We start from the raw sequence: 25,381 nt of genomic DNA, 5'->3' as shown, positions 1-25,381 counted from the left end.
AGCCTCTGTAAACCTGCAAAATGAATAGAGAGAATAGGGGAACACAGACCCATTGTTCAAAGACACAGTCACTTTAGGGAAAGAAGAAAAGAACGGGTAGGTGAATCTTCTCTGGGATTGCAGGGTTCAGCTCAATGAAGACTGTCCTGTATAAAAGAAACTCCTCTAAATGGTTGAATTCTTAGCTCTCCAGAGATCTGAATTTTCTTTTCCCCAGTCCCTGTGGGTTGCTGTGGGGAATGTGCCAAACCTATCATTTGAGATAAAAATTTATGGTGAGGTAAGCTTCTAGGCTGGGGGAAGGAAGACTTAGTGACTGAAATGGGGGATGCTAAGCACTGGGGGGCAAGAAGGAACAAGGAGATAGTAATGGATGTAACAAATGCTGCAGCTGCCAGCAAAGCCTGGATTGAACTTCCTTCCTGAAAATGAGGACCCGGGCAAGAATGACCACTCAGATGTAAACAGTGTCTCTGACTGGGCATTCTCATCTGCCTGCCGGTGGGCCAGAGCTGAGTCCTTTCTCTCCTCTGTATGCACGCTGAATTGGTTAGTAAGTGACATGTCAGAGGACAGGAATCATATTCAGTGGATCTTTCAAATCCAGGAGTTTGAGGCTAATGAAATTAGTGTGTGGCCAGGGCTCTGCCAACTAGGATTAAGTCACTGCAGCCACCCTGCAATGCATTTTCAGCCTGAAGGGAGCATCAGGGAGGAATTTCGGGAGATTTGTTTCTGAGCCTGTACAAAATAATACTCTCCTAATGCTAAGAAAGATTAAATGTAAATTAATATTGACTACGAGTAACATATTTAAAAAATAATCGCCGAGTGGGGGATGGCTTAAAGTGGAGAGATTATATAATATGGTGTCCAAAGAATAAATCTCTCCTGACCACTGTTTCATGGGCTATAAGTAAGATATATTACAATGGAAATTAATGGGAACGTTTTTAGTCAAGGCTTCTCTGCTATTGGCTTGAGAGCAAACACTCTGAGAGTATAAATTACTCTTGCTATGTGCTGACTCTGAATGAACAATATTTCATGTGCAGCGACATGGTCTAAGCTATAGACTTGGAATTGAATGGCATCTGTTTCAATTGTTTTGTTCTCTCAAGAGCAACTAGATAGAAAAAAGTGGTCAATTTGACCCTTGTGGGAGCGTGTTGCAAATCTAAACCTGTGTCCCTCATACCATAAATGAAATACATTTGTAAATTTGTAAGTGTTTTCCTTCTGTTCATTGATGCTTGAGTATAATCTCAAACTTTGGGAGCAACACTTTATACATAAGTACTTGGTTTTCTTCCTGTCTTCTTTCTCTTTCTCCTCTCTCTCTCTGTTTCTCTCTCTCTCTTTCTCCATCTTATGTAATTGGATAGAACCGGGCACCTAGGATGATGTGGTGTTACTATAGTGGGATTTAAAAAAAAAATCAACTCTAACTTACCCTTTTAAAAATTTCATAAATACAGGTGTCGGTGCCATTTGGAATAGTCTCTATAACAATTTCTGTCTCCACATTTACTGTGTTTCAGCAAATTTACCTAACAGATGGTGAGTGGGCAATTTTTAAAGGGGCATTTTTTAAAAGAGCGGAGAGGGAAGGAATTAGAGACAGGCACATACTATATTGGAAGTTACCTCCACGTGTATTTTATGTATGTATACCCATACAATTAAGAAGTCTTTGGATGTTTTATCTTCAAGAATAATTCAGATAATGGATTACTTGAATATCATAAACATTTAGGGTTTAACAGATTTGTTACATATAGACGTTGTATCATGGATTTAAAAGACCATAGCCAGCGGGCAGCGGCGGGCGGAACGACCGAGGGGCGGCGCGGGCTGGGCGGCGGGTGCGGGGGTCCGTGCTTCCTCCTGGTGGAGGGCTGGGGTTCGCCGGAGACGCCGGGTTGCTCCGCGTTGCCAGGTTACCGAGCGCGTGCCCCGCGCCCGCTCTTCCGCCCGGGCCGCCCTCGGCGCTGCCTGAGCCGTGGTGCGGGCTGCGCGGGGCGTCGGTTCGGCGGAAGCCTGGGTAGGGCGCTGCGTGCGGGACTCTCGTCGCTCGTGGACGGGGCGCGAGCGCGCGGCGGACGTAGGGCGCCGACCTGGGGCTCCCCGGCGCTCCGGCTCCGCTCAGGGCGCCCGCTCAGGGGCCTCCGGCGCGAGGCCCCCTTTCTGGTCAAGATGGCGGCGCCCAGGCGGGCCGCGCCGAGGTGAGCTGGAGCTGGGCCCGGAGAGCGACGAGTCTGCCACGCCCAGGACTTGGACCCCGGGCTGGTCTCCAGTCTCCCGGGGAGCGGCGGGTGAGTGGACGCGGCCGCGCGTAGGTCCTTCTCGTGGGGTGGTCAGCTCTCCGTGCGTCCGCAGACTTCTTTCCTCTGATAGTCAGATCTGGGGTGGCCCAGGTTGGAGGCGAGGGTGCTTGATTGGGGAAACCTGAGGGGTTTAAGGACTCTGTTGGGATCGTTTCAGACCCCAGCAAGAAGCTGAGCAAGTTTCCTCCTGACTCTCTTCCCGGCTAAGTTTTCTCCCTTCTCTGAAGACGCTAGCTTTTCTGAATCACTTTGTTCCCCGGGGGGATACAGTTGGTGGTTCTGACCGTGGAACGTAGGACCCGGCGCGGGGAAGCCTGAGCTGGTTCTAGTTACTTTGTTTGCAAAGCACTTGTCTTGTCTTTGGAATCTTTGTGTATGTAACCAACGTTGGGAAGAGCCAGCGTTTTCTCCTCCAAAACACTGCGAGGGGTAACTTTATACGTAAGAAACAAGTGGGCGTTCACATCCATCTCTTTTCCAACCACTGAGCCTTGGTTGTGTTTCCTTTCTTTAAGTTTGTCTCGTTTTGAAGTGATAACAAAAACAAACAAAAAAGACCATAGCCAATTACACAAAGTATACTCTAGTCTCAGTCCTGCCATTAATTAGCTATGTTACCTTAAGTCGTTTAATTTTTCTAGGCCTCATTTTTCTCATGTGATGTTTTTTCTTTGAAAAAGTATAGTTTCTAGAAGTCTCTAATCTCTGTGTCATAGTTCAGCTTGGAGAAAACCTGTTCTTATCCGAACTCCATGACATTGTATTTCCAGCTCCAACTTTGGACTTTGAGTGAGTTGGGGGCAACTTTTTAAGGATATTTTCACACAGCTTTTTTAGTTAATATCAGTCTAGCTGACTTGTCATACTCAGACTTTCTCCCATATTCTTTTACCAGTGTGTTCCTTAGTCATATATATGAAGACTGTTGTGGGAAAAATGACCTCCTGGGTCAGCTTACTGCATGGTCATCGACACAGGGCAGGGAGTAAGATTCTGTGGATTTTACAGAAGCAGATACAGGTTTCATTATCCATGTCCTCTCCCCTTTCATCTTACAAAAACAGCAGGCTTTTCTTGGAGAACTGCCAGATAATGCCATCCTGCCTCCTCACGGCCCCCCCCCCCCCCCCCCCCCGGGATGAGTCTCCAGGGACTGAACTCCAGTAAAGCAGGTGATTGGCTCATGGGTAGGCATCTGACCTCGGCTAAGTCTATCAGATTCCTCCCCAGGACTTTTCTCTCAGAGAAAAATGGAAGAATTGTCTTTTCTCTCTGGAATTTCTAAGCTGGGGAGATACGACTCTGGGACTCCCAGTTACCATCCAGCACAAGAAGAGACTTTCTGTAAAATAAAGTCTTGCAGAGGTAAGCAGGGCTGAGCGATGGAGAGAGAGCTGGAACCCTGCTGATACTCTGGAACTTCCAGATCCAACTGTATCTGAATATGGCTGCATCCCTGAATTTCTAGTACTTGTTTGTTGAGGTGGTTGTTGTTGTTTGGTTTTTGTTTTTAAATTTCCTTTGACTATTTTGAATTTGTTTTCAGCCATGTGCATTTGAAAGCATCATAGCTAAAAGAGCTAATTTCCTACATTAATGTCAGGTTTGCTGAGTGGCATTCCTTAAGTGAAAAATAATATCCGCTATTTTCTTTAAATAAAATCCTTCTAGCTCAGGTTTGAGATATTCAAAACTCTGCCTCCTACCCCCCTCTTTTCCAACATTTACTATATCACCTTGAAGCATTTGTGACCACATCTTTCCCATCTAGACGCAGGTGAGAGAGAGAGCAAAGACTTCTGATATAAACTGCAACCTATACGCCTCCTACCTGGAAGCTTTAGAACATACTTGATTCTTGTCATTAAAGCAAATCTTTTGTTGTTGTCTCCAGGGCACAGAAGCATTTTCATGGCATAATGGAGTACAAAGTACATTAAGCCTAACTCTACTTCTCACCCTCTTTTACTTTAAATAGGCAGAAAAGAACAATCTCAAACACATTTTCCCAACAAATAAAATACATATACGATTATGTTTAGAAGACGTTTATGCAACATATAGTTAGACTGATTAATTAATGGACCTTTCGCCAATTGGCACAGTAAATATGTATGTTCAATGTGCTTAATTAAAAAGAAGACAATAACATATTTTTACAGGTTGATTATCGGAGAAGAGTATTGTGCCAGCACACTTGATGCTACAGTATTGCATGTTTGACAGGTAATCTTCTTTCAATTATATTTACTGCTAAATGTTTCTTGGATCAAGCTATTAAATTATAAGGTCAAAAGTAAAATGGTATGAAATTACAATGATAAAGGGACACATATCCCACTTTATGAGAATAGAAGTTCTAATTTCTTTTCAATACTACTAGTAGTGACCACAGTACTAATTTGAGCCCTTACTATGAGCCACTGTGCCCATATACATTTAGTTCTTACAGTAGTTCTGCAAAGGGCATGTAATAATCCACACTGTAAAGCTGAAGAAAGTGCTTCTCATAGCTGAAAGTCACATAGCTGGTGAGTGGCAAAGTCTAGATTCAAACTTAGAGTCGTCTGACAATGCCCAGGTTGTTGACCACTATGTACACTGCTCAATTGTTGCACCAATAAAGAAGTGCTTGAAATAATTATAGATTTGCCTACCCTGAAACTGCAGTGATTTAAAGACATCAAAGTTGCCAGTTGCTTAACCACATCTACTTACAGTAAGAAATTACATTTTATTTCATTTCTAAAACAAGATTAATTCTGCAGGCCCATAGAAACTTGAGCACACAAATCCTACCTCCAAATGAAAGATGCTTGTTTTCCACTATTCAACAGATGGCCCTGTACAGAGGCAATAAACATACAGTAGAATCTTCATTCAAATAAATGAGAAGAGAGGTTTCTTCTTGTCCTGATTCAGTGCCCATCATTATGGATTATGATGGCTCGTCCCAAACTTTACTTCATTCACTCCACTCTTTCTACAAAACTCCAGTCATGGAATCCATCATTCAGATATATGTGCAAAGCGAAAGGACTGTATTAATACAGTTGCTGAAAGTCAAGTTGATAGAGCACAGGAAATACATCCTAATAAATGCAACATTAATGTTTGTGTGGGCCTTGGAGTGAGGGGTAGAAGAATTTTCAGTTTAATGGAATATTTTGCCTCTTGCTATGAAAGTGTGGCTTAATAGTCTTGTAATTGGTCGTTTACAGAATCCTCCATCTCTGGGTTTCATGCTTTCTTTACTCTGCAGCTGTTGATTCCTTCTCTTGTTCTGGATGGAAGATAGCAACGAAGCCACTTCAAAGGGCTCAGCCTGCCTTTTTGTGTTATTGTTTAGATGAAGATATTTCCATTTATTAAAGCACACTATTTAAACATTTTTATCATGTTTCAAACTTGACTGTGTTCTGAAGGTATGAGCACAGGCAGACATAATGGGGGATGTTTTCCAGGAGAGAACATAGACCATACCCTTATCAAAGGAATTATCAGAATTTTCATGTATGGATTGAGAATCAAATTCTGGAGTTAGACCTGAATTTAAATTCATACTCACAACTTATTACCAGTCTCATCTTGATCAAACGGTTACCACACTTCTCATCAATTTCCTCATCTTTGAAAGCGGAATAAGAGAAGTATGCCTGGTGGAGTTACACATAAAGCTCATCTGATAGAATATTCATAAGGATTTTGCACAAAATATACATGGAAATATTTTAGCACCGAGTTCAGCATGCAATTCATCTTCAATACATTTAAGAGCTATTATTTTATTATTATTATGCTATCATTAAATATCACTATTACTTAAATGTCATTATTGCTTAAATTGCTGTAAAACTACCGCAATAACCCATGATGAATTCCCCTCTTCTGTTTCCTTTGTTTAAATGGAAAATATGTATATAAATCTAGACAGAGAACACTTTAGTGATCCTATTCAGTGGAGTGAGAATTTCCATGGCACTGATTAAAACAAAGCCTGAATTGCATGGACTTAAGATAGCAGAGAGGGGCTTCCCTGGTGGCGCAGTGGTTGAGAGTTCGTGACCCGATCCGGGAAGATCCCACATGCTGCGGAGCGGCTGGGCCTGTGAGCCATGGCTGCTGAGCCTGCGCGTCCGGAGCCTGTGCGCCGCAACGGGAGAGGCTGCAACAGTGAGAGGCCCGCGTACCGCAAAGAAGAAAAAAACGATAGCAGAGAGGCTGAGAGATTTGAAGTTAGACATCCCCAAGTGTGAATTCTACTGTGACCCTCTTCTAGCTCTAGAACCTTGAGGAAGTTACTTAAACTTTCTGAGCTTTACTACTAGTTTCCTCATCTGTGTCTTTTTCAGGACTATTTATCAAGGATCTTCCTGTTCTCTATGCTTGGACGTATCAATGAATAAATTAGACAAGAGCCTTTGCCTGCGTGCTCCTTCTTGTGTGCTTTCTCCCTCCTTACACTCTCGTGTGGAAACGGATGTTATAAATAAATTCTGTGCTTTGTCACAAGTTGATGGGCGCTACGGGATAAGGAAAAGGATGTGAAGCTCACTGAAGAGGCTTGGGTTGGGAGTGCTGGAGGAGTGTACAGGTAGGTTCTGATTTTAAATAGGGTAGTCAGGGTGGATTTTATAAGTTGACATTTGAGCAAAGACTTGAAGTGAGGGAGTTGTCAGAATGTATGATGGGGAGACCACTCCCTGGGAGCAAGAATAACCAGTCCCAAAACTCTAAGGCAGAAATATGCCGGGCAGCTTGGAGGAATATCAAGGAGGCCACCCTGGCTGACTTAGTCAGTGGGGAGGAAGAGACAGCAGGACGGCTGGAGGTCGGATATGTGATGGGATGGATTGGGTAAGTCCTGGGAGGCCATCACATGCATTGTGTCTTTTACTCTAAATGTAGGCAGCCAGGGGCAGGATTTTAGCCGAGGTGTGGCATGAACTGTCTCTTGTTTGAAAAGCATAACTCTATCTGTGGCCTTGAGGATGTGGGGAGAGAGTGGAGTCAGGGAGAATCTCGGGAGGCGACTACAGGATCCTCGAGGTCTATGTTGGTGGCCTGCACCAGGCTGCTAGCGGCTGGTAATTCTCAGAAGTGGCACATTGCGAAGGTTGTGACAGCATTTCGTGGTAGATTGAATGCAAGAATGGAAAGGAAGAGGGGGTCAAGGGTGAATTCGAGATTTAGGGCCTGGGGAACTGGAAAGGTGTGGTTACTGTCACCTAAGATGGAAAAAGTTTGGGGTAGAGCATGTTTGGGGCATTAAAGACCAGTTTTGGAGGTATAAGATTTGAGTTGTTTTCGTGACGTCCAAGTAGAGATGCTGAGTACACAGTTGGATACACAAGTCTGCAGTTCTGAAGAAAGGTCTAAACTAGAGATACACTTTAATACAATGGAGATATTAAGAATAATTACATGGAAGCGCTATTTTAAAGATAAAATGAAGTAATGCAATGAGCACTCTGTCTTCTCAAAACATTTAATAACTGTTAGCTAAAATAATTACCTGAAATGAAAAAATACCTATAGTTTGTTTTGTTGTTTGCAGTAAAAGTGAAGAAAATGTCACAATTATTTTAATAGTATTTGTGACACAGTAGTTTTAGTTAAGACACCATGACTACAAACATTTACAATAAACCTTTCAGTCTCCTACTTTTCACTCTGATAGGGTACTTGGAACCATATTTTGTAAGGTTTAAGTTAGTTGTCATAGGGTACCTCTTTAATTAGAAGTAATTCTGAACTGTCTAGTTCCATGCAGTTTTATATACATATATGTATAATTATTATTTTATGATTTATCAAACTCAGTTGAAAATTTGCATCACTGATATACATTAGAATTTAAGCATTTGCCCAGGTGTTCAAGGAAAAAAATGTACTTGTCTTGTAATTTCCATAGGGGTACTTACTTTCACATCTTCCCTTCACTTTGCAATCGAAAACATGGCAGGGGAAATATTACCTTACTGGTCTTTGAGTTCCCCTTAGCTATCTGCAAGTCCTTAAACAGCCTTTGTGGCTTAACCAAAATTCTCTTCCATCTTCATTCCGCTAACAGATATTGGTCTGAGCATGTACTTATACTAAAAAATGCATGACCACGTTGTCTCTACACATCTATGATTTTATGTTAACACTATCATTATGTAAGCTATACTTTAATTGTAATTATAACAGATTTTATGTCAACACACATCCATTTCTAGTGTTCATCTGGTGTTCAAGGGGAGAGCAGCATGTCGTAAATTTTATCAAAATATAACATCTGAAGAATAGAACAGAGGGTAATTGTGTAATTCGGTATTCACTCTAGTTAAGTTCAGTGGAGTTGGCATAATAGAATTAAGATGAAAAAAAAAAAAGACATTGAGGTACCATGGCTCCCTCTCCTAACACACCCTTTTCGTATCTGAGAGCAGAGACTCAGCACCTTTCTGTACAGAAATGGAGACAGGAAGAGGCCAGAGGATGAATGACAGGCACGAATGAGGTGGAACTTTGAAGAGCAACATGGAAATGAAATACTTCTTTTGTATTTGGCAGGTGGGGAAAATGTACCAGCGTGTATGCCTACTGGGACCACGTTTTCCAGAACAGTTAAGCCCAGTGTCAACTATGCTGTCCCACCTTCCTCGTAAGTAGGAACATACTGTTACTTGAATCTTTGCTTCCTGTTTCTTGATACCTGGTTGAGAAGATTATCACAGGAACTGCATCTTGTTAGCAAATACACTGTTTTGAAATGATTGACACTCACTGAAGAGTGGCAACTCCAAGCTTGCTCTCTCTTGATCTTGGACTATTTAAGTCTGGAGTGCAGGAGTGGGTTATGGGGAAAGACCATTGGAATTCTTATGTCTTCAGCATAATGGTTATAGCATAATGGTTAGGAGTGTAGGTGCTGGTTCAAATCTCTGCTTTCCACTTGCTAACCATATGAGCTTGGGCAATTTACCTGATTACCTGAACCTCAATACTCCTGCCTATAAAATGATGTTAATAATATTTCATCCCCATAGACTTGTTTTCAATGTTAAAACGAAGTCACTTACACCAAGCACTTAATACAATGCCTAGAGCATAGTAAAGTCTACTATTATTACTACTACTACTACTATTATTATTATTACTATCACGATGCCAGGTGCTATTTTTCCTATGCCTTATTCCATTATCTTCTGCCCTGTCTCCCCATTTCTGTCTTGTTTCTGTACAAGGGTAGGTTTGTCACAGAGCATTTTCTTTCCCTAGTGTCTGACTCTTAGTCATCAAGGTGACTGGTCCACGACCCGGCGTTCATTGCTGCTCGTTGAAGCAACCCATTTTGAGAAGGGGAGTTGGATATTGATGCCAAGTTGGGTCAAGAGAGAGAATTTTCTCTCTTCTGCACTCAGAGAGCTAAGTGAAATATTCAGGCCTCAGAAGGAGAATCAGGCAAAGGGCAACATGCTTAATTTCATACCTTAGTGATTAAGAACAAGTCAGACAGGCTGGATTTGAACTCATTTCCGTCATGTACTGACAACGGGATCTTAGATGCTTTTGTAACCCGTCTGAGGCTCAGTCAACATCTGAAAGAGACGAATAACATTATCAGGACCTAGCGTATAGCCTCGTTGTAATAAGTGAGTAAATCCTTTTAAAATGTTCAGCACGTTGTTTGGCATATAAACACTTAATAAAATTTAGCTTCTTTGACTACTACCGCTGCTAATATTATTAAGTAGCTGAGCAGATCCGAGGCCCATTTTTTTCTTAGATTGCACATAATCATTTGGACAACCAGCTCACATTGATCAGCCGTTGCTTATATATAAACCCCCATGAACCCAAAGGTGCTTTAACTCTCTCCCAGTCAGAGCCTGTTCTGGGGGCAGAAGCAACACCGGCACTACCCCCGTCATCTTTGCCTTTATTGTCACTACACTCGCCTGCCGTACTGAGCACTTTCTGTTTGCCAGGCACCAAATTTAGCCCTGCGTATGCACTATAGCATATAGCTCTCACACTCAGGTGGGAGACCTTATCATCATCCCCAACTTTCAGATAAAGACGCCGAGGTGCTGGAAAGGTAAGAAACTTGACCCACAGCAAGAGATGGAGCCGGAGTATTCAAACCCTTCTCTCTGACCTCAAGAACCCTTAAATATTAGCATACTACTACATCCTGGTAAGAAAATCTGCTTCCAGCCACTCTGGTGAGAGTAGAAGTGATTCTCAGTCCCCACATTCCTCTATTGCCCATGCCACCCTAGCCTCAGGACTAGGGGGGAAAGGAAGTGATCTCTTCAAAGAGCAGCCAAAGGGAACCTACTCCCTTCTGCCTTTTCGTAATCAACTAACCAATATTTTATTTCCTTCTTAAGAGTCCGCACATGTTCCTTTTGGTACTTAGCTTGGCCTTTTAGAATTCTGACATTCTGTACGTGACTCATCCACTGTATTTCATGTTAATTTATTGAGGTCAAGTATAGGGTCTTACTCATCCTGAAGTCCAGTTATCCCCTGTCACATCTAACTCTGTTCTTTTCTTCTTGTAGGACATCTGCAGATATTTATTTGAATTTTGTTGAATTGTTCTCATCAATAGTACATTAAAAGTTATACAGAAAGTGCTTTCTTATAAGGAAAACCATCTAAATAGATTTCTAGCTCTTTACTTTTTATAGCACTATTGTAGAGATTATAGATCTCCAGGTAATATTTTTTAGATTGAGTTCTTCATATCATCTTATTTTTACATATAATGATAAATCTGAATTTTCTCTATCAAACCTCCGAGACTTCACTGGCTTGTAACTTAGCTTGTTGATTATGTGTTGTTGACTTTTCCATTTACAATGATATCTGATACTGGTAAGGATGGGGCTGGGTGGGAAGGTACATCTTAGGGCCATAAATTGGTTTTGTAGAGAACTAACATAAAGATCTAAAGTCTCATCATATTTCTGCAGAACTCATGAATCATTTTATTATAATTCCATTCATTCAGGGAGTATAAAACCATTTTCAAATTGTTATTCCTAATTTGTTCATCTTCTCTTCCTTAGTCGTAGTGAGAAGAGAGCAGGCTGAATGGAAGAAAGTCATTATGACCACTGGGGCCACTAGGGTAGGCATCAGTCCCAGAGTTTTGTTTTCATCTCTCCGCTATTAATATTGGCTAATGTCTTGAGTGCTTACTTGGTGCAAATTACTTAGCCGACCATGGCAAATGGATTGTGTCATTTCATCCCCTGATAGTCATACAATTAATGTATGTATTATTATGATATCCCATAATGCATACATGGAACAGAGCCTCAGAAGTAGTTATTTGCTCACGAAAATATGGTAGATGTGGAATTTGGACTCAGGTCTGATAGACTCCTAAGTCACTCCTAGTGATTTTTATCACTAAATTAAAGTTGTATACCTCTGGAGAGTAGATAGTTTCTAAAATCTCCTCAGCTCTAACGTTTTATAATTAAATTTTTGTCTGATGGCAAGCTTAACAGTTAAGATGGGTAGGAAGGAATGCCAGCCTGTTGAATGGAATTTCCCTGAAATAAGCCTGTTTTATGACACCAGTTCACTCATTCATTCACTCAGCATGTATTGAATGTTTGCTCTGTGCAAAGGCATTTTAGGCATCACAGTGGAGTGAGCGCCCCTTCCATAGACTCTCCTGCAGCACTCAGAGAAGTCTTGGACTGGTTTGCCTGTTATGGAATGAGGCTTGGTGATAGAAGCCTGGTTTGTCCTCCACTGATAAAACTAAGACATACTCATATGAGTTTATAGGCATCTTGAAGCCGTGGGATAGTAACACACATGAATCTTACCATTTTTGCCTGGGATTAATGATATAAAGGCTTTGGATTTGGGTATGGAAAATGGGTGCAATTATGGGTGTGTTGGTTCTACATATATATGGACATCACGTGTCATCAGCCTGCAGCTACCTGCCGTTCCTCACTACTCCTTCTTTTCACAAACCAAACAAGTACCATCTTATCTCTCCTGTGGATAAGCTCTTGACAGTGGCACTAGGGCCTCCCTCAATAAGTACATCATTGGCTAAACCAGTGGTTTCTCAGATATGCTCATTGAACAACCCTTAAGGTGGATTGACATTCCACTGCCTAGAATAGAATATGGTTTTCTTTAGAAATCGGGGGGAAAAAATAGGCCACCAGCTGTACTTTCTTTAATTTAAATTGTTTATATATATATATATATATATATATATATATGAACAGTTGTTATATATGTGTATGTATACTCGTTCATGTATATGAATGATTTAAAATTGAAGAGATATATATATATATACACACACATATATATGTATGTATATTTAAATTTTGGCTTCTGTTAGCAAGTAGTAAATTAAATTATTAGCAGATCCATACTGCAGGGAAATAACCAATCAGATTTCATTCAGTAGCTTGCTTTTTTGTAGATTTATGGTTGTGATTTTATATCTGCAGGTATGTTTGCTGAAGAAAATATTTCTACCACTTTACACAAAATTAAATTCATTTAATACCAATGCGGCATGTCTCAAATGTCTTAATACAGTTTTAATCTTTAATCGCATCAGAAGTATGAAATTAGAAACATACCCCAAAATCATTTGAAGATATAATTACTTTCGTTTCCCTTATACTTTTGAGACTTTTGAAAAATAAGTATTTAGTTGTACTTATCTGTTTCTGTCTCTCTAAGGATAGCAAACACTGAAACACAATTCTTTTTAAAAGTCAATGTTAAAAATATATTGTCCAAGATGATCAAAACTAAGGAAGTGGCAAAGAAATTCAAAAATTTAAACTTTCAAAGGGTGCTTTTTTTGTGAATGTGTAGTACTTGTTCTTCTCAAGGAATTAATCTTCTTAAAAATTTAATTAACTTATTTTTTATTGAAGTATACTTGGTTTACAGCGTTGTGTTAATTACTGCTGTACAGCAAAGTGACTCTGTTCTACATATGTATATACATTGTTTTTCATATTCTTTTCCATTATGGTTTATCACAGGATATTGAATATAGTTCCCTGTGCTATATAGTAGGACCTTGTTGTTTAGCCAATCTATATATACCAGTTTGCATCTGCTAATCCCAAACTCCCAGTTCATCCCTCTCCCACCTGCTTCCCCCTTGGCAGCCACCAGTCTATTCTCTATGTCTCTGATTCTGTTTCTGTTTCATAGATAGGTTCATTTGTGTCATATTTTAGATTCCGCATATAAGTGGTATCATGGTATTTGTCTTTCTCTTTCTGGCTTACTTTGCTTAGTATGATAATCTCTAGTTGCATCCATGTTGCTGCTGCAAATGGCATTATTTCATTCTTTTTTTTATGGCTGAGTAGTATTTCATTGTATATATGTACCACATCGTCTTTATCCATTCATCTGTTGATGGACATTTAGGTTGTTTCCATGTCTTGGCTATTGTGAATATTGCTGCTGTGAAGATCAGGGTGAATGTGTCTTTTTGAATTATAGTTTGGTCTGGATATACGCCCAGGAGTGGGATTGCTGGATCATATGGTAGGTCTATTTTTAGTTTTCTGAGGAACCTCCACACTGTTTTCCACAGTGGCTGCACCAACTTACATTCCCACCAACAGTGTTGTAGGAGGGTTCCCTTTTCTCCACACCCTCTCCGGCATATGTTATTTGTAGACTTTTTAATGATGGCCATTCTGACTGGTGTGAGGTGGTACCTCATGGTAGTTTTGATTTGCATTTCTTTAGTAATTGGCAGTGTTGACCATCTTTTCATGTGCCTATTGGCCATCTGTATTTCTTCTTTGGAGAAATGTCTCTTTAAGTCTTCTGCCTATTTTTTTGATTGGGTTGTTTGCTTTTATTGTCATCAAGTTGTATGAGCTGTTTGTATATTTTGGAAATTAAGCCCTTGCTGGTCGCATCATTTGCAAATATTTTCTCCCATTCTGTAGGTTGTCTTTTCATTTTGTTTATGGTTTCCTTTGCTGTGCAAAAGCTTGTAAGTTTGATTCAGTCCCCTTTGTTTATTTTCATTTTTATTTCTATTGTCTTGGGAGACTGACCTAAGAAAACATTGGTATGATTTATGTCAGAGAATATTTTGCCTGTGTTCTCTTCTAGAAGTTTTATGGTGTCATGTCTTATGTTTAAGTCTTTAAGACGTTTTGAGTTTATTTTCGTGTATGGTGAAAGGATGTGTTCTAACTTCACTGGTTTATATAAGGCTATCCAACTTTACCAACACCACTTGCGGAAGAGCCTGTCTCTTTCCCATTATATATTCTTGCCTCCTTTGTCAAAGATTAGTTGTCAAAGATTAACTGAGGTGTGTGGGTTTATTCCTGGGCTCTGTATTCTGTTCCATTGATCCATCTTTCTGTTTTTGTGCCAATACCATGCTGTTTTGATTACCGTGACTTTGGAGTACTGTCTGAGTCTGGGGTGGCTATGCCTCCAACGTTGTTCTTTTTCTTCAGGATTGCTTTGGCAATTCTGGGTCTTTTATGGTTCTGTATGAATTTTAGGATTATTTGTTCTAATTGCGTGAAAAATGTCATGGATGATTTGATAGGGATCGCATTAAATCTGTAGATTGCTTTGGGTGGTATGAGCATTTTAACAATACTAATTCCTCCAGCCCAAGAACATGTGATGTCTTTCCATTTCTTTGAATCATCTTCACTTTCCTTTATTAATGTCTTACAGTTCTCAGCATATAAGTCTTTTGCCTTCTTGGTGAGGTTTATTCCTAAGTATTTTATTTTGGGGGTTGTGATTTTAAAAGGCATTGTTTTTTTTACATTCCCTTTCCGATATTTCATTGTTGGTATAAAGAAATGCAACCAATTTCTGTATGTTAATCTTGTATTCTGCTACCTTGCTGAATTCGTTTATCAGTTGTAGTAGTTTTCATGTAGAGTCTTTAGGGTTTTCTATATATAGTATCGTATCATCTGCATCTAATGACAATTTTACCTCTTCCTGAAGGAATTAATCTTGAAGTTCTACTAAGACTTTTGGGATACCTGTTTTAATGAGCCACTACTTCCTGCCTGAGATTGCACTATGCACCAGAGATTCTAGAATTAGCATAATAAAACTAATAATGCAAACAACAGCAACAAATCTTCACAAACCTTCCTTGCAAGGAAGTAAAGTCCACTGGAAAAACAGACAAGTGAAACACACATTCAAAATGGCAGTGATTCTCAAACATTTATGTGCTGAAAAATCATGACAAGCATGATAACCAGGGCAATTACTAGAGCCCTTCTCCAGCTGGTCCGGTGTAAGGTCCTGTAACTCTGTTTTTGGTGAATGCCTCCAGGAGAGTCTGAGACAGATGTTCTCAGTTGTCGTCGACCTTTAGTGTGCATCAGATTTGCCTGAGAATATTGTTAAAACACAGATTGCTGGGCTCCAGTGCCAGAGTTCTAACCAGTTCCCAGGTGTGGCTGATATTGCTGGCCCAGGGACCACATTTTGAGAACCACCTTTCAAAACTCTGCAGTATGCGGTTGTGTGTGTTGTGAATGAGACGGGCCCAGAGAACCAAAGGAGGGCAAAGGGACTCTGCCCTAAATTAGTCAAAGGTAACAATAGCAGCTAGAATTGATTGACCCAAGAAAAAATTATAAGAACTTTACCTGCATTTGCTCATTTAATCCTTTCAGTAAGGTACATAGGTGGCTACTTAGTGTTCCTCTTTTACAGGGGTGTCCAGAGAAGGTAACTACTTTGCCCACATCCTAAACTGGTAAGTAACAGATTAAGAATTCAAGTCTAGGAAGTCTGATTCCAGAGCCCACACCTCTACCCTTTCTGCCTGTAGAGAGGAGTAAAGGGTTGTCAGTGAAGCCTTCCTGGGGGCCCTGGCCTCTGAGTGTAGATAGAAGGATGAGTGGACATAAAGATCATTATTTGTGTGTGGTGGGGGTAGGGGAGGAAGTATGAGGGCTTCCAGAAGAGCCCGCCCTCCGCATGCATCTGCTATAAGCAAGTCTGATGATCAGGAGTCCGGAACATGAGTATGACTATGGGATACTGAGAAGGGTTCTAGAACCCTGAGGTTAGAGTTCTGGATCAGTTAGTAGGTAACAGAAAGTGAATGAGTGATTTACCTTACTTTCCACGGGTAGCAGGAAGTTTGGAGATAGACCCTCTAGCGTTAGTCCAGCTGCTGAAGGGCATCACCAGGGGACTGGGTTGCTTCGCTCTTCCAGCTTCCACATCTCTAGCATGTCCACATAGCTTCAAAGTGACCCCAGAATCTCCAATAGTGTTCCAACAATTTGGGCAGGAAGAAAGAAAAGGAAAAAAAAAAGAAATTAAGTAAGAAAAAAAAGGCAGTGTCTAACTCAGAGAGCAAATATTTTACCACAGATGGTCAACAGACTTGCACTTAGATCTCATCAGCTCGGATTTTAAACTGGCCACCTTAGCCGTAAGGATAATGGGGTCTCCTAAACCAGGGCTCTGATAGTAAGGAATAAGGAGAGAGTGGTACTGCTTTGCAGTGCCTGCTGTCCCAAACAAATATTATCCCCAAACTATTTTTTTTTATCCTATATTTTACTTTAAAGAATGGAGGTGAAACATTATGTATCTGTAAATAGCCTTTTAGAAAGGGTACAATTATATAGTTATACAACCCCCTGGAGGGCTCCTTTTTTCTAAAATCTCTTTAAAAACTGTTCAAGGTTAAGGACATTTTTATCTTAATTTAGTCACTTGCAGTCGATTATCTTGGAATGACATCCTCTCTCTGCAGATGTTCTGTCAGGCTTTAGAAAATTCTAGAAGTGGACAGAGAAGTGTTATGGTACATGTATTTGCAATATGCACGTCTTTGAAATGAAATCCATTTAGGGACCAAAAGGCATTTCATGTCTTTGCTATACATTTTCACATATTTGCTTTTCCAGAATTCCTTTGAGCAAATCTGTTAGATGTAACCCATCCGTTTCTCCCATCTGAAACCTTTATTACTAAACATTCTTCAGTATGCTCTCACTCCCCTCTGTCAAAGGCGTTTCTCTGGGTCCTCACCCTTCTCATCTCATATGTGAATGCGTATCTTAAACTGAAGCAACAGTCTGCTATGACTTCTCCATAGCTTGAAGAACCCGTCTTTGTGGGGAAAAAAGTAGACTTACTAACTTAAAAGGTAAAATGCGCGCAATGTTTCTGAGAATTAAAAACTAAGATAACAACATAAGCAATGGAAAAAACTTACAGTGGATCCTTTGCAAAGACTTTATTTTACAGAGAAGGCAACTGAGGTTTAAAGAAAAAATGCGTTAGTTAAACACTAAATAATAAACCTTAAACCTCAGTGGAGCAACACATGGACAGTTCATTTCTCACTCACTCAGGAGTGTAGTATGGACTTTGGTGGTCTGAGGGTCAGTTTTCTGCTCAGTTATTCAGGGACCCACCACCTTCATCAAGTGGCTCTACGTTTGTCCTAAAAAGGAAAGGAGAGAGGAAGCTGCGAGCTACAATTATCAACTCGTTATCCTTCAGACATAAACTCTTCAGGTCACCTCTGGTCACATTCTTTGGGATAGAACCATACCCAGATGCGAGCGGAGATGGAGAATGTTGCTCCTATCTTGGTCCTAGTGATGCCTCTACAGGCTGGAGGAGCTAATTAAAGTGTAGTCAACAGCTCGTTGTTTCTGCCACAATGAGTGATTAGCCTAAGACTGTGGATTAATTATGTGTGTGTGTCACATATACATATAATACACACAAACATATATATGTGTGTGTATATATACATTTTTTAGCATGAGTTGACACATGGGGCTTCTGCCGTATCAAAAGAGTACAAACTGCCTCTTGTTGCTTTTTCTTAATTGAAGTTGACGACTACTATCTATTTCCCTTCATTTTGCTACCTCCCCCCCCCGCCTTTCAGTATTATATGAAAATTCTGAAAGAAAGAATTTCAAAGTTTCCAGTGCTTTTAAAGGTAATAGAATACTCAGACCTTAACAATTTTCCTGTGTGAAACTTTTGCCAGACTAAAATAGTTAACTTATGAAAAGTAAATGTAGATTGATACAAAAGAGAAAATAAGCTGATTTTTTTTTTTACACAAATGCCCTGAGCCAGGGTGGAAAATAAATGGAAAACTGGAGGAATTTAGATCCTTTTGTTGTAAATTTAAATATTTTTAATTGTAAAAATAATACAGGCTCATTGCAGAAACTCCAAAATTGAAAGGACTTAAAGAAAAAAGGAAAAATAACTCAAAATCCCATTTCTGATAAATCATCTCTGTAACATTTTTGAGGGTATCTTTGGAAACTTTTTTGTGACGGGGTGCATATAAATACAATGCAAGTATAAAATACCTTTAATTATTATATCAAACTACAAAACAGTTCTATAACATTTTTATTTAGTAATATAAGTATGATTACTCATCCCCTAATAAAAATCTGCAGCATCATTTTTAATGGTTGAACAGCATTCTATTATTTATTTAACCAGTCCCTACTGTTCAACATTTAGATTATTCCTGTTTTGCTTTGCTAAACAATGAGACAAGCATCCTTGTTCATATGTCTTTGAGCATTTGTTTATTTCCTTAGAATGGACTTCTAGAACTTGAATGGCTGGTTGTCAGTTCTGGTACATACTGACATATTGTCTTCCAGAAAGGTTACCGTGCTTTTTATTTCTACCAAGAATTTAACATCCAGTGTGGTTTCTTACACACACTCATCAGTACCAGTATTATCAATATCAATACCAGTATTATCAAGTTTTTTAAAACTTTGTCATTCTAGTCAGTAAAATATGACACCTGAATTATTTTATTTGTATTTCTTCGATTAATAATAGCAAGGTTGAACATATTTGCATATCTTTATTGGCTGTTAATACTTTTTCGTGTGTGACTTTATGACATCCATTTTTCATCGATGTATAACAGCCTTTTATATATCAATGTGTTTATTTTGTTTGTTGTAAATGCAATTTTTTTCTCTTCATTTATTAATTTTTATTTTGTGTGTGTTGAACTGCTTTCATACTGTCAAGTCCATTCAAAAACCCTTTAATGAACACAACAAATGTGGAAAATCAGTCATTCTCCTGCATTTTGTAATCAATTTATTTCCTTTTGGGCAGTATGGAAATGTAAGTTCTTATTTCATCTTATGGTTGGAAAGAATCTATTCCCTCGGAAAGGGATTATAGTCTCCATGATGCAGTAATGGGAGATTTTATAGGGTAGGCAGGGTCTACAGAAGAAAAAACCCTAAATCACACTCCATTGGTGGTTGCCTTATTTATAAAAATGGCATTTGAGGTTGTGTGACTGCCATCAGGTAAGCAAAATTAATTTTTAGCATGAAGTACTCCTATCAGCAAGAACAGCCTAGGATAGGCTAGCAGTAAGAAGTGAGGGGTTATGGGATTGGGGCATAGCCTCTGTTTCCTCCAATGCAGCCGGAAATTTAAACTCTGGGGCTCCTGCTTGATCCAATCAGCCCAGCTAGTATGTGTTGCCAGGTAGGGTGAGTAGACTCAGAAGTACAAGAGCTCATCCTTGGTCCCCTCTGGAAATGAGCAGAGAATACTGTGTCAAGCAGAGGTGATCAGTCCATGGTCTGGAGACTTGGATCTCCTCACATAGTCCTTAAAGTCAGGGTGAGACAAAATGCCAATACAAATCATATTGATGACAGTATCAATGAGGTGACATTGAGTCCTTTGACCCAACGTGTGTCTGCAGTGTGCCATCCATTAGTAAATGGGCAAAGCCATTTGACAGATCTATCTGATACAATGAATGAATCTGACACTCATATTTTGAAAAACTGAAACTGTATCCATTTGTCAAGAACAGTGGCTACTTGTTCTGCTTTATTCCCCCTGGTAGAACTAGGTGACATTGCAGGCAGTAAGACGTTCCGGCATTTCACCCTGGAGTAGCCCCAAAACTGAAGAAGCTGTCTTATCAGTAGTTAGCTCCTTGTCACCAAGAATATTAAAGTAGATTTGTATGATTAGCAAATTAAAGAGACTGTAGTGCCTACCACTACTGTATTCACTAAGGCACCCAAGTTATTCTAAAGAAATCCTAATAATACATTAGGACCGTTTTGAATATTTTTATTTGATTAGCTGTAATCTTCTAGTTATAACATCCATCACCATTTTGACCACTGAAACTTGGCCTTCTTTTCTTACAGCCTAGCCCTGTGGTCTTGGGCTAATCACTAACCCGCTTAGATACAATTTTCTTCTCTATGAAATAGAAACAATATTATATGCTTTGAAGGACTGCAGGAAGATGAGCTGTAATGTTTATCAAGTGCCTAGTAAGTAGCCTGGCCCATAATAAATACTTGGCTAATTGTAGATGTTAGTTTCATTTTTAGTTTCATTTCCAAACATTGCTCTTTACTTTTGGAACTCTAAAATTTGTTTTGAGAGTGGAGGACTTGTTGTTTGGATTCCTCCAACACTCTCTGTATATTCTGTACTTCTATCCCTACATCATTTATATTAATGGAATAAATGATCTTTGGTCTGGTGATTCCAAGGTGACGAGGAGCTAAGTGGAGGTTCAGTATACACCTGGAAGTATGGATTTTCATGCCCAGTGCAAATGTGGGAAAGGCATTATTCCCACATTATAAAGGGGGTAAAGACCTCCAACTTGAGGAGACTCTGGGTTGAGAGATGAGAGATTTACAGGTACTGTGTTTATCCTACAGGGTACCACAGGGGCTTTTATGTTCTGTAGCAAGAATTTGCACCTTATACCCTTGTAGTTAGAAGCAAAGCATACCACATAACTAATATCTAGTAAGCGTTAGAGTTAGAATAAATACCATTTATTTAACGTTTCCTTTGTGTTAAGCATTTTACAGTTACAACATATGGATGGATACTATATTGTAATGGTTAAAAGTGTAGTTTTTTGAGCTGGATAATCCTGGATTGGAGTCTCATCTTTATTACCTCTTTTTTTTTCTGTTTTATTGAGGTATAATTGACAAAATTGTAAGATAGTCAAAGAGTATATCATGATGATTTGATACACATATCTGTTGTAAAAGGATCCTTCCCATCACGTTAATTAATACATCTAACAGCTCATGACACCTTTTTCCTTTTTTTCTTTTTTTGGTGAGAACACTTAAGTTCTATTCTCTCAGAAAATGTTAGTTATACAATACAGTATTATTGACTGTAGTAACTATGTTATACAGTAGATCCTCAGACCTTATTCATCCTGCAGCTGAAAGTTTGTACCCTTTTACCAGTCTTCCCCTCTTTTCCCCACCCACGCCCCAGCCCCTGGCAACCAGTTTTCTACTCTGTTTCTATGAGTGTGGCTTTTTTTCTTTTTAGATTCCATATATAAATGATATCATTCGTATTTATCCTGTCTGGCTTATTTCGTCAGCATAATGTACTCCTGTTTCATCTATATTGTCACAAATGAAAGGATTTCCTTCATTTTTTTAAGGCTGAATAATATTCCATTACCTCTTAAATGAGTGACTTTTGGTACATTGTTTACACTTTCTGAGCCTCAGGGTTTCTTTTCTTCTGTAAAAAAAAAAAATATATATATATATACTAACAGGTTACTTTCTGATATGTGGAATGTTTGTTGAATCAACAAATAATTAGTTGAGATCATAAATGTGACACTTAGCACTGTATTAACATTTATTAATACTCTCCCTGTTAATTTCTACAATAAATTGTATAATAAGTAACAATAATAATAGTACTACTAGTAGTTTTAGAAAATGCATAGGATGTGCCAGGCATCATATACTGTACTACCCTCCTTCATGTGTACCACAAGTTACATGTGGATATCATCTTCCACGTTGTTTCCTTTAAAGAAAATTGAAGCTCGGCAAGATTGAGTAGCTTGCTCCAGATGTGAACTCAGGTCTGAATCACTCCACATATAGGTTCTTAATGACTCCATGTCTTTAATTCCACATCTGTATTTGTTTGTTGTTGTTGTTTTTAACTTTCCAAGCATCTGATCTGAAATTCCTTTCTCTTTGGGGAATTTTCCACTTTGTGGGTCTTGGTGAGAAACAGAGCCTTCCTCTCGTTATACAAGCTGAACATGTCAGATACACTGTTTACTCACATGCTCAGTCTCCCTTACAGATGGAAAACAGTCGGGCAACCTCAAGTTGGCCAACTGCACCCCTCTCTTGGATTTTGAATTACAAATAAATGATGTAAAGAAGCAAGACCAGCAGTGCTGGGTCAACCTCCTGTTTCCTGTTCCTGCTTGGTAGCAAGGCCAGCTAGGACTTATAACATCACTTTGGGCTGATCCTATAATTGCAATAGCATAGCCTTGGCTTTTGGTTGTTTAGTCTGCTTCTAGTTACTGAGACCTAACCATAAACTTCCAAAAGTTTCCTTTTCTGCTCAAATTAGCCATATCTGGTTCCTGATGATTACAAATAAGACCTTTCCTGGTATACAATGGTGACCTACTTATCCAGGCAGATGTAACATCGTCCTGGCAGGGACAGAGGGCAGGCAAGGTCCTTGAACAGGTGAACAAGAAGAAAAAGACCTAAGAAGGAAGAATTGAAGCCAGTTCTGCTTGTGTTATAATTCTACCCTCAGCTGCCTCTGTTTCACAGACCACATGCTAAGGACCATGTCCCTTCGCCTGTAACAGACGAGCAAAGTAGACCCAGGCCTTCCGACCCAGAGACCAGCTGAGCTGTACCGTGGACAATCTAGGATGTGAAAGACTTCACTCAATGTCTTTGTCACTTGACACATTGTTCCTCTCTTTGGGAAGTAGCTTCTTTGTGTGACAAGAATATGCTAAACCAACACTTAAGTGGACAGAGGTGAAAGATGCCAAAATTAGCTACAGAAAAAAAGGCGTAAAGACATGTATTTTCTGTTATTTGAAGGTGTTAAGACCCCACATAGAATATGAGTCCTTTAAAGGAAAGTTGTGAATGGCCCAGGGAATGTTGAATTTCCATGTGGCAATATGTTCTTGATCGGTCGTGATGATGATGATGGTAGCATCAGTAGCGTTTATCAGTGTTTCCTGGTTGAGAGGCACTTTATCCTAATGACCTTTTATCCCCATGACGACCCTGTGAAGTAGGAAATACTGTTGCAGCATCTTCAGGGTTTTTCTTTTTCTTTTTTTTTTCATCAGGAATTTACCCTAGATCACAGTTGGGTGGTAGAACGACCAGAACTGGACACTAGCCTTTCCTGAATTCCCAGAGTGTGACCTTAGCAGTTGTATTGCCTGATGCAGAGCCATGTAAATATTGCCAAAGCAATGAAACCTGTACCTATTTCTAACAGATTCTAACTCAGAAGCTCTGGGGTTAAGTGCAGAGCAGTTGAGTGTGATTGTCTTTACAGACAATAGATAACTTAAGAGAAGTTGTTTAAAAGTATATTTGCATATTGCACTACACTGTCATATCTGTGACTGGTTAGCTATTGAGTAACTAACACAAATCCCAATCCCATCTCTAATCTCATTCATCTCTTGTATGATATTTGACCTAATTGAGGCAGTTTTTTTTTTTTTGTTCTTTCCCACAAACACACGTCGAACATCCAAAACATGCTTACCATTTGTGAGCATATCCTCTTAGTTATTTAGGAGTTGAGTAAGAGTGAGAGAGAAGGGCTTCCCTGGTGGCGCAGTGGTTGAGTGTTCTGCCTGCCGATGCAGCGGACGCGGGTTCGTGCCCCGTTCCGGGAAGATCCCACATGCCGCGGAGCGGCTGGGCCCGCGAGCCATGGCCACTGAGCTTGCGCGTCCGGAGCCTGTGCTCCGCAACGGGAGAGGCCACAACAGTGAGAGGCCCGCGGACCACAAAAAAAAAAAAAAAAAAAAAAAAGAGTGAGAGAGAAAAAGACACATAAATATGAAATACGGTCATCATTTTTTTAATATCCTTTATGTTGTTAATCCCTCTTAGCATTTACTGCCATTCACTCATTTGTATTATTTGGGGTATAGCAGTTTATTCACACAGCATTTTTACGTATGGCTTATCATTTGTATTCTATTTGAATAACACTAATAATTATAGACTATTGACAAACTCATCAGACCCTACATATTCATTTCAAAATCATGAAAATAAGGTGGAAAATGAGGTGTAAAGTGGAAAATCTATGTGTATGTTTTCATTGGTGGAATGAGGAGCTACCTGAATATCACTCCTTTAGCTTTTCCTTCAAATGGTGCACTTTTTCCTCCATGCATAGGAGTCCCTTCCATTAGGTAAACAGTAGTCTTGAGGGCAAACCTCAGAAGTAGAAATAGGAGAACTTTTCAGTTATGGTAAAATCAAACGTATTTTTCTTCAGTAGTGAAACAAAAATTCTTCATGAGAAGTTCAACCACCGTGAGTTCCATGGTGAAAATCTTTCCACTTATAGATGCAACTTCCCCCAGAATTCTGAGAAATGTCGGTAGTAGAGAGGGGTGTTGCATACACCTGTTTCATTTCCCTCTGACTTTTCCTTCTCCTTTCTCTATTGACATTAAAATCTATAGTGAAAGCACATAGTAAGCAGTCTAGGACAATTGATAAGACATTTGATCTAAATCTCCAAAGTCTATTTTAGATGGGGATGCTATGAGAGTCACAGGAGGGGAAAAAATCTAGAATTATTCTTATGTGATCAAATGTACTAAAATAACAAAAGCAAATCTTATTTCTAGCGCATAAAATCACATTCCTTATATGATGTCATATTATGGCAGAAAAGAAATATATGCGTCTGTTTTCTTCTATATTAAAACTGCTAAGGAGTGGGGACCAATGAACTAAATCAATTGTTTTGGGTTCAAGTTGTAGTTTTTAGTAGCCATCCTTCTTAGCAAGTTTTCAGAAGCAAATGTAGTTCATTTACTATCACCACTAAATGTGCAATTGTGTAGATTTGTGGAAAAAAGTATTATCAAATATATATACTTCAAAATGATTTGTGTAAATTTATCTATTCATATTATTATTCTCCCCAAGTAAATC

The 25,381-nt window shown here is 39.5% G+C and overlaps 1 protein-coding gene across 1 annotated transcript in view; it reads left to right on the top strand.

Moving 5' to 3' along the window:
* The window catches only part of LOC138842536 (uncharacterized), a 102,633-nt gene that overhangs the window by 1,895 nt on the left and 75,357 nt on the right, over positions 1-25,381 (top strand). Inside the window, exons 3-6 of the mRNA XM_070044774.1 lie at positions 1,812-2,027; positions 2,109-2,315; positions 8,886-8,976; positions 16,056-16,098. Coding sequence (XP_069900875.1) covers positions 1,812-2,027; positions 2,109-2,315; positions 8,886-8,976; positions 16,056-16,098 — 557 coding nt within the window. The remainder of the gene's footprint in view (positions 1-1,811; positions 2,028-2,108; positions 2,316-8,885; positions 8,977-16,055; positions 16,099-25,381) is intronic.

Source organism: Globicephala melas, unplaced genomic scaffold (genome assembly GCF_963455315.2).
Source record: "Globicephala melas unplaced genomic scaffold, mGloMel1.2 SCAFFOLD_99, whole genome shotgun sequence".
In the NCBI taxonomy this organism is placed as follows: domain Eukaryota; kingdom Metazoa; phylum Chordata; class Mammalia; order Artiodactyla; family Delphinidae; genus Globicephala; species Globicephala melas.
The sequence above is the reverse complement of the archived record's forward strand: the minus strand, read 5'-3'. Positions and strand labels throughout refer to the sequence as shown.